Here is a 10,412-nt window from a genome sequence, read left to right as displayed (position 1 = left end):
TTTTTACCAAAATATTAGCAAAAATTGTCACCTATAAAGATATGCCAGTCAGAGAGCCCCTCCTGCATAAATGGAGTAGCATAATTAGTAGAAAAGGAAAGCCACAGACAGATTCTGCTGCTGTATAAATATTTACTTTTAGAAGATTCCCTACTAATTAACATTGAACAGGGGTTCCTCATTACAGTGCTCAAGCCACTGTGGGGTAGAGGTCAAATGCTCCACTACATGGCTATGCTTGGTTTTAAATACATAATGGTGTTGCATCTTAATTCTGTAACAGTCTCATTTAAGCCAAGTTAAAAAAAAATTAGTAGCCCAACTGTATGGGCTCTAACTGTCAAGGTAAGACAACATAATACAATATGTCATTAAACTGCATCTATTATATAAAACAGATTTACTTTTTTCTAAGTGAAATATTTCACACAAGACAGGTAGGTCTTAGATAAACAGTGAGTTAATTCTATTTGGAACAAAGTATGGCACATATTCCAGGTACCTATGGATGCTGTGCATTCACACACTTCTCAACGATTATCAATTCGCCAAAAAAATACTCAACAGGGAAGAGCAGAGAAAAGCAGATTTAGGAGAAATAACTTTATTTCTTCTGAGAGGTGAAAATAAGTGACTTTGTTTTTTGTAAGAAACTTTATTTTGAACTTTTACTTTGAAAAATGCATTCTCTCTTCCAAACTAATGCCACCTACAAAAAAAAAGAAAAAGACTGCAACAGCACACGCTTGCACTCAAAGGAAAACATGCAAACTTGATGGCTGGAAAAAAGAAATTCTGCATAAAAACCCCAGATGTTAGGCAAAGGTGTGTGCCCCCATACACCTTCAGGGACTCCACACCACAAACAGCTTTCAGTGCAATGTCTCTTGCTTCCAATTTATGGGGAAACATATGGCAGAAGCTTGTCTTGTGACAGCTAATCTCTCCAGCTGTTTGAAGCAAAAACAGTCTCAGCTATTTTTAAAAGAGTTTGTTAAACCTTGGTTTCAGTAAGTACAAACAGAATTCAATAAAATGCCAGAATCCAGTGAAGAAAAACATTTGAATTCTACCCTGTGCCATACACTTAAAAAATTAGACAAAAATGGATTTTTTCCATTAATACACCCTTTTTAAAAGTTTTTATTTCTGAAAGCAGCTCTTTACGCAAATCAAAAGCAGTTCCTGAGTAACTGCAGTAAACAGTGTCTCTTAAATATTTTTGCCCCTCAGCTTTTCTGTTTTGGTTCTTCCATATTTTCTCCCTAGTTTTCAAGTTTAAAATCAGTTTCTTTCCAAAAACGTGCAAGTTCAGTTAGCATCATTTCCAGAAGTCCACGCACTGCAGGTGTTCCTGCAATGTCTATAAGATCTGCAAATATGCTAGGTTGTATTCCTATAGCTATTGCAGATTTCTCTCTCAAACCTTTTCAGTAGGAATCTTCACGTTTTCTTTAACATACGCCGGGTTTGCCACATGTGGAACTTATTGTAGGCTGTCTGCAACATCTCTTCTATATGACTTACCAACTGAAAAAGGTAGAGACAAAAAGGAATAGTCTCAATAACAGAAGAAGCATGCCCTATTCCCCACCCCCCTTAAAAGACGACCCCTAGGATGGAGTTTGCCCCCCTCACAACTTGTAAAAATCGAAGTCATTCCACTAAGTCAGAGGAGATGCATGAGGGTGAGAGATAAGAATCAGGCTCCATTTTTCAGTTATGAAATATTTAAAGAGGTTTGTTTCACTTGTCTGCAGATTGTGGGTGAAGACAATGGATGCACAGCTGCACTTAAGTTGTCTCCATCTGAATGCTGTAATTAGGACTCCAGAGTTGGTGGAAATTATGTGCGTTAGCCAAAGAGGTCATTTGTCATTATGATCACAAGTGAGATTAACAGTCTATCCCAGAACAGTAGTTATACCCTATATTGTTTTTTACACCAGGCTCATGAGCCTGGTGTTTTCCAGGACAAGATGATGAAACACACTGACCAACCTGCAATTTTAAATTTAAGGCTCTAATACATTACACTTAAGACATGATTCTTCAGCTAATCATGTCCTAAGCAGTGATCCGGCCACACATTCAGTCAATTAATCACATGATAAAACCAGGAAAAAGGCACCAAGATATTCCACAAAAAAATGTGCAAAAACTTTGTTGCTGGTTCTTATCATGCCTTGACTTGAATGTGTGGCCAGTGCTCCCAGCCTTTGGAGCAAATACTTGTGTTAGGTGTCAGCTGATTGGGGATACTAGCTGGGGAAGCAGAGAACACCCCTCCACCCCCAAAAGGAGTCCTGATCTGCTGATGGAGCTACCAGGCATGGAAGCACAGCATTTCTCCCTCCCCACACTGGGAGCTCAAAGCACAGCAGGGGCTCAAGGTGCAGTGTTCAGAGCTCCCAGCTACAGGAAAGCACCATATGCTCCCACAGCTGGGAGTTCTGTCAGTTGATGGAACTCCCAGCTACAGGAGAGAAGACTGCTGGTGTAGGGGGAGCCTGGGATGGTGATCCAGGGCTCCTCCTGCCCTGGCAATATGGCATGATGAAGATCTGATGCTTGATCCCATAATCGCACTTTCTGCCATGCAGGTGTGGCACAGCAGGAGGTACAATTCTTGGGATCATGCATCACTCAGACTGATATCTGTCAGTCAACTAATGCTCATTTTTCTCACTTACTAGTTAAAAGGAAACCTGTCACCCTCTGAAAAAATGAGCTAGTTACTATGTACCTAAAGAATTTAAGATTTCCACCCCCCCAGCCCTTACGTTTGTGCTTAAATATTGTCTCCGGATTTTTTCTTGGAATGGGCAGAGCTTTGTAACTTGAAATCTTTCCAAATTACTCCTCATTTTCATAACCTGGAAAAGGTAGAGAAAAAGGGAATGGCACATGAACTATAAAGATTATTTTTGCCTTTAGCAAAGTACTCCTATAAACTGAAAAGAAAATGCGAAGCAAAGTTTTTCTTTAGGTAGATGCACATCTGCAAGGTTCCGAGTGCAATTGCTAAGTAATCACAATAATTAAAATATGAAACTCTGGTACAGCTACTCCTCGCTTAATGTCGTAGTTGTGTTCTTGAAAAATGCAACTAAGCAAAATAACGTTAAGCGAATCCAATTACGTCACAGTAGTTGCCTACTAGTAGGTGGTGGCCAAACGTTATAACCGAACATGGCACGACTTTAAATGAGTATATTCTCTAATAGATCAGTGATGTAATAACAAAACAATGTTAGCTGGGACGACGTTAAGTGAGGAGTATCTGTACCACAGGCATTCTTCTTAAGTCAACTTTTCAGCTCTTAACATAATGTCCTTCCAAAGCACTGCAAATTTTCATTCAGTAAAATGTTGCTGGCAGAATGCATGCAACATTGTTATGCATCCCTTTATCAAGCCAACAGCGTACTGTGGATTTTTTCTGGAGTTAATTTCTTGCAGCAGAAAGCCCAAAATGTCTGAATGCATGAATTTATCCAAAGGTCTTGTCAGGTTATTCTAAAGGCCTTGTAACTACTCTTTTTTTTTTTTTTTTGCCTGATCCAATGAAGGAGAATACTTAAAGTGATCTGAACACAGTCAAACATCAAGACAATGGCTGAGCTGGAACCAAACCATAGGAATTTGGTTCCTGGTCCCATACTCTAATAGCACACAATAATGTCTTTTCTGAAAGGCAACTGTTCTGAGAGGTGGCTAAGCCATTATGATTGTTTTAGGACTGTGTCCAAAGTTTTGTAAAGTATGCTTAGCTTAGGAAGGCTTTTTTCCTGGCTATATCTGCCACAATCAGCTTTGGATCTGGAAAAAAATTCAAGCTATTTTCTTGAGGGTTGGCCTCATAAGAAACACATTCTAGGGTTAGGATAGTCAACATTTTCCATACTTGTCTAAATAGAAATGGAGCACTAAAAAGCACATTCGTGTCAGAGATGCTGAGAAAGAAAGTACTAATTTTACCATGTCACCAGCTACTTTGCTAACCAGTGGTCTTAAACTAGCAAGCTCCTATTCCAGTTCTTTTACCTTTTCTTCTAGGAATGGTGTATTAACAGGAAAGCAGGACCAGAAGTGTCGCAGTAGCTCCCCTGCAGCCACATACAAGTGTTTCAGTTCAGACTGAACATCATTTGGCACCATCTCTGCAACCAGAAAAAAAATGCTTATTACTAAATCCAGAAGTGTAAAATAAGGTCTGGCTAACAGAGCCAAACTGAAATTTGGCAATAAATAAAGCTGACCTTCTACTTAATACAGCATTTTGAGCCCTAGACCAGGGGTCTGCAATGTTTTTGGGCAGTACCAAAATAGCTGCAACTTCAACTTGTAAGATGTTGGTGTGCCAGGGGCGGATGGTGGGGGAGTTGCGAGGGGCCTGATCTTTGTGCAGCCCCAGCCTGTTCCCTGCCATCTGCCTTGAGGTGTGCATGCCAAGCAAAATGCCTTTGCATGCCACAGATTGGCTGCCCACCCCTGCCCTAGACTGTCCCTATTTGTTAAAATGTTAATCATATTATTTTCCATTAGTTTATTAAGCAGTTCCTTTAAACTGAAGCTCATTTAAGAGTATTTGCTGTACTCTGCCAGAGATCTTTCTTGATTTAAAGTTAACTCTATACAAATAGGTGTAACTTCTTAGGTGCTAAGACTCAGTGCAGTCATTAGACACAGTGCTGTGGAACCTTGACCCAAAGCTGCTGGTGAGAGAGTCAGATCAGCACTTTCTCAGCCTAGAGAAAATACTGCTCTCTCTCATTTTGTTTCTTTCTGCAGTTCCTCCTGCAGGGAACCCACAACATGTAAATGTACATTATGCTCAGGAAGCAGGCAGCAGGCCTCCTGGCTTCATCTGATTTCCCCAATGTGGGGATGATGGGTTGGAAACAACCAGGCCCTTCGGTGGAAGCATAATAAATGGTCTTACATTTAAGTGGCTTTAAAATGGTGTCCAGTGTCACTTGTACTTTGGCATCTTACTGTATTTACTCAAATACAAGATGAGCCCGCCAATCAGTGTGAAGAAAAAAGCCCCTTGGCCTTATAGTCGCATACAAGGAAACCACATCTATCATTGCAGCATGTGCTCAGTAATGGAAACTAGCTATGAAGCTGATTAAATACAACCAACACTGAACTTGACTGTAAAACACATGGCCCACATTGAGCAAATATACTAATGGGGAGGGGTCTCCGAAATTCATGCCAAACATGTGCAGCATGGCAGCTCCTTAAGTCTTAGAGTTTCCCCTGCACGCCCTCTGCTGCTGATTGGCAGAGGGCCCTATTGCTTGCTGCTCACTACCTGCACTTGATGGCTGTGAGGTGAAAACTGCAGCTGCGGTTTCAGGTGTGGGTGGCGAGTGATGGGACCCCTCTGCCAATTAGCAGCTGCAGGGGCCTGTGGGGGAAACTCCAAGATTAAAGAAGCTGCTGCACACTTTCAGCATGAATTCCAGAGTTCCCTAATAACGGAAACCTCTCACAAAGCTAAGTTAGTACAGCCCATCCAAATAAGATAATGCCCACAGTATGCAGTCCCCTTCAGTGCCAACTCTTTCAAGTCATGGTGAGCCACTACACTGAACACATGTCAATTTCCTCTTCACTCCCACAACTGAGCTTCCCTTTCTTGCCCCATGTCCAATGATTCCTGTTGCTTCACCAGCCCTAAGCATCTAGCAAACATCACCAAATGGGGCCCCAAACAGTTCACCTGGAATGCCTCTGTCACCCCCTCTCAGCCTGTTGCATGCGATTAGTGTAGCCCCACCCTCCATGAGGTGGATCAGGACCAGGTTGCTCTGTGCCTCATCTGCATATACATTTTGGAGGATCCCAGGGCTCGTGGCAAAACACCCAGTTTCAATCATGGTGGAAGTGGAGGGGGAGGGGAACCAACTAGCACATGGATCCTTTTTTGGATGCATTTGGAGTACACACATACTGAGCAATATTGAGCTGTGGGGTCATTGTGCCTTGAAATACTGGCATCTCTGTTGAGGACCAATCCAATGTACTACATGGTAAATCATGAGACTTTTGGCTTTAGACTAATATCATGCATAGTTTGTACTCTTTTTAAGTACTGCTTAATGTGTTTACAGAATACCTGTGCTAAAACTTGTAGCAGTTTAAAAAGGTAAAATGCACAAATTCTAGATGCTGATAGTAATTTGCCTATATGGTAAATTATGTTCATCTCAAGGTCAGTGCTTTCAAATTTGCCCCTCACTTCCATGTACTCAGGGAAATCAGGGTCTGATGGTGAGAAAGGAGGGGAGAAAGAGTGCAAGGGGTCTACCTGTCACCAAAAATTGTTTTCCCTGTTGTAGCAAAGGGAGCAGAACAAATTCAAGGCAAACTGCCAATAATTAGATTCTATACCTGAAAATTATAACAAAACTTTAAATTTTTCATGTACAGAACCAAATTATTGTAGGAGAGTCTTATAATCAGGATAATCTTTTATCCAAGTAAATATGGTAATTCCAGTTTGCTCAGCCAGTATCTTCTTCCCTGGGCAGAGACCTCTCACTCTTATTTAAAACGATAACTGCACCTTCGAACCATTTATTTATTTATTTTTTACACTTGAGATGTTAGACAAATGTCTATTCCTGCATTTGCTTTGCCACCAGGCTTTGGACTGAGAAGTGGAAAAATAAGTTAGTTCTCTCTACACATTTGGATAATTAGCCATACAAGCAATATGGAGTACTTACGGTTTATGGCTTGCTGTGTTCCACCCTGCATAAGTGCTCCCCCAGGTGATAGGGCTGTGATGGTGCTAGCAGCATCACCACTTGAAAGAACCTTGAAAAAAAACTCAAAATCCTTATTTTTCCCTAGTCACTTATTGTGGTTTAAAAAAAAAAAAAAAAAAAATTGGGGCTAATCAAATTTCAAAATTTAAACTGCAAGGGCTCAATTTAGCCACTGCCACTGATGAGAGGTTGACGTTCTAATTTAGGACTATAAAACAATATTCTTCACACTGACGTGCTGAAGAATTAGACACAGCTCAGGCATTAACCATCATTACCAATAGGAGTGTATCCCCCTCCCCCACAACAAGAAGAATAGATATTCATCTGTCTATAAGTACTGATCTCAAACATGCTTACAGTATTAGTTCTTAAAACTTAGGATCTTGTCTATACGGTGCATGCATGGGATATATTCAGCTTTTCTTTTTACAAGGCAATATAAATAAATAGAGACTTTCACTGTTCCTTGCAACTTGATTAAGGCTAGTGGTGAACATTAAGACAGTTGCATGATTGGGGTCTGAGGAATTATGCCCCATTCCCCAAAACACGTGACCTGCCATGGCAGACATGCAATTGTGGGAATGGGGTATAAAATGGTTCAGACCCTAAGGGAACAGCTGCCAGCAGGGGAAGGACAGAGGCCACCTACAGCTGGGGAGTGAGAAGCTCTCTGCTCTCTAGCTGCACCCCTGTGCACACAGAAGCAGCAGCTGGGGAGCCAAGAGTTCCTTACTCCCAGGTGCCCTGTAACAAAGAGAGGCTCTGAGCTAGGGCTCCCAGCTGCACTCCTGCTTTTTGAAGATCTGGGGGGCAGTGAGCACAACACTGGGGAGCCTTTCTGTGATGTCAGGCTCATGGTGCTCCAAACATTTAAAAAGCTGGTGCATAGCTAGGAGCCCCAGCTGAGTATCTGCTTTCCTTTTACATCCCTGGGTGCTATAAGCCTGACACTGGGAATGGGGGAGCTCCCTCTTACCCCACTGCATGCACTAGGTTAAGGAGCTGCCTCATACAAGTGGCTCCCTCATCCCTATCTGCTCTTAAAGAAACATCTGGCTTCTTTGGGGGATAGAGCAGGGGCAACTGGGTTTGGGACCCAGAACTGCCTAGAGCCTGATCCTGCCAACTGGGCAGGGGTAGTTTTGTCCTGGCCTCCAGGGCTGCCCTGTGCCAGATCCGGAGGCTCATCCAAGTGTCAGGATTTGGCACTGGGTAGCTCCACTCCTAGTCTGGACCCCAGGCTGTCCCATACAATCCTGAGGATCGGGACACACACACGTATGTACATACGTAGGGGTTGAATCTGTCTCATGCCCCAAGGCTTGCTGGGACTCAGCACCTGAAAAAGTGGGGGCTGTACGTTAGACCCTTTAAAGGTGCCAAGTCCTGGCAAACCCGCATCCTGCTGACAGTACTGGGACCAGGACAGCCCCTAGCCAGGTTCCAGACTTGGGGCTGCCTAGATCCCAATGCTGACAATCAACTGATGGGGCATGCCACACATTCAATTTATGATGCCATACAAAGCTCCCACAAAAGATGTTACATACTTTTTGAGGAGCATCTTTATGGCTCGTTTGCCCTTTTGTGGCATCATAAATTAGATGAACAGTGTTGTTATTTATAACACAATTAACATGTCAATCATGGCAGAAACTTAAGGCTGTGGAATAAACAACTAATTAAGCTTTAATTTAGATTCAGTAATTCAGATTAGTAAAGAAACAGGAGGAGAAAGAGCTTTCACTGCTGACAACCTGGTTCAGGCAAAGCCACATGCAGCCAGTCTATCATTTTAGGGATGGAGCAGCCCCTGTGCTGTTATGTTAGACCAGTGGTCACCAACCAATCGATCTCTATCAACTGGTTGATCGTGAAGCCTCTGGCAGTCAATCTCAGTCTGTCAGAGGCTCCACGATTGGGAGTGGCAGGATGCACATGGCTGGGATGAGCCATGCCCCCTGCTGCTTGGGCCAGGCTGGGTGAGTGGGGTCAGAGCCTGGGTAGCGGGTGGTAGATCCTGGGCTGCCCTTTACTTACGAAAAGTGATCTTCACCATAAAAAGTTTGGAGACCGCTGTGTTAGACCATTTTAGACTACCAGACTGATTTAGCTGTATACCTTGTGCTGTGGTCTTATATAGAGGTGGTTTGGTGATACGTCAGAGGCTAAGGCTAAGGCCAGCAGTCACTGACTACTGTTTGCACAGGGGCAGTCTGGCCTTTTCGCATTTTGCCCCAAACACCCAGAAGAACAAAGCCAATTCCACTCTAGCTGGAGCTCCCTCACAGGTGCAAGAGGGCTGTGTGACTTGCCCCATGGTATCTGTCAGTTTGCTGTTTAGTAGCTTACTTTCTGCAGGGTAAAAAGTTTTAAAATAGCTGGAAATGGCTGGAACTAAAATACCACATTGTAACTGTTCACACTGAGGTAAGTTTTTCATTTGAAGGAGACCCAAAATTCTAAAACAAATTCCCCATAGTATATAATACAAAGAACTAGGGAAAACACATCCATTTACTTTGAGGGATCAAAGGTACAATTATTATTCCACTAAATCAAAAATTATCTCAAAGTTAGAAACTCTCTCCACATCAAGGGGACTTATTTATTTTCCTACCTGAGTTAGTCTGGGTACATAGGCTTCCATTTCTTGTCTAATACTATGAAAAGAATTAATAATATCCTGACTGGTTGCATACTGCTGTGACTGAATTGGAGTTGGACCATGATAATACCTACAAAGGGAAAAAAAAAAAAATGTATATAGACAGACAGATGGATACATACATAATGTTGGCAACAAAGTCCTAATTCTCTGAACTCAGACTTAGCAACTGCATGTTTTTCAGAAATTCTATACCTGTAAGTAGGGGTGCACCAATAGAGATTTTGGGGGCCAGTACCTTTGGCCGAATTTTTAAGAAGCGGTATCGGCCAATATTGATCTGATTCCAATATGCAGCCATGCAGTTTGGAGACCAGCATCAGGCTGGTAAGTCTGATGTGGAGAAAGGGGCGGGAGGAGGGAAAGTGCCCTGGTGCAGGGGCGGGGGGGCAGATCAAGGCCCACTGTAGTGAGGGAGTGGAGCTGGGGCAGGCACTGCTCAGCCATGGCAGAGCATGGCACTGAGCTGGCTCATCCAGGAGGTGCAGGGGGAGCTCCTGCCTTGCACACACCCCAGGAGGGCATGTGGGGTATGTGCCCCTGGATCTGCCCATAGGGCGAGGGCAGGTTGACACTGCAGGCTGGGGCCAGGGCTGCGCTAAGCTCTTCCCAGCAGGAGGCTGGGCTGCGCTTGGGGTGGGCAGCAGCAGTGCTGGGAGGGAGCTACTGGGGGGTGAGGGGGACAGGGACGGCAGGGGCTGCAGCCACCCCAAAATTCACCATAGGCCCCACCCCCGTAGCCCTCCTCCCAGTGCCGCTGCCGCCCACCCCAAGTGCAGCCTGGACCAGCCCCCCTGCCAGGAAGAGCCCCCGCCCTAGCCTGCAGTGGCAGCCCACCCTTACCCTGTGCGCAGATCCAGGGGCACATGCCCCCCATGCCCTCCCAGGGTGCATGTAGCAGCAGAAACGACCCCCCAAGAAAGCCACTCATGCTTGTCCTGTGCCCCGCCTTG

The 10,412-nt window shown here is 43.9% G+C and overlaps 1 protein-coding gene across 4 annotated transcripts in view; it reads right to left on the bottom strand.

Annotated features, from left to right (window-relative positions):
• Positions 1-588: 588 nt before the first annotated feature.
• Positions 589-10,412, bottom strand: part of GTF2H1 (general transcription factor IIH subunit 1) — a 31,294-nt gene continuing 21,470 nt past the window's right edge. For all 4 annotated transcript variants that reach the window (XM_006022004.3, XM_025202112.1, XM_025202111.1 and 1 more), the window contains 5 exons: positions 9,412-9,529; positions 6,744-6,834; positions 4,048-4,163; positions 2,784-2,876; positions 589-1,530 (listed from right to left, as the gene is read on the bottom strand). In XM_006022004.3, coding sequence (XP_006022066.1) covers positions 1,444-1,530; positions 2,784-2,876; positions 4,048-4,163; positions 6,744-6,834; positions 9,412-9,529 — 505 coding nt within the window. In that variant the 3' untranslated portion in view covers positions 589-1,443. The remainder of the gene's footprint in view (positions 1,531-2,783; positions 2,877-4,047; positions 4,164-6,743; positions 6,835-9,411; positions 9,530-10,412) is intronic.

Source organism: Alligator sinensis, unplaced genomic scaffold (assembly GCF_000455745.1).
Source record: "Alligator sinensis unplaced genomic scaffold, ASM45574v1 scaffold983_1, whole genome shotgun sequence".
Lineage (NCBI taxonomy): Eukaryota > Metazoa > Chordata > Crocodylia > Alligatoridae > Alligator > Alligator sinensis.
The sequence above is the reverse complement of the archived record's forward strand: the minus strand, read 5'-3'. Positions and strand labels throughout refer to the sequence as shown.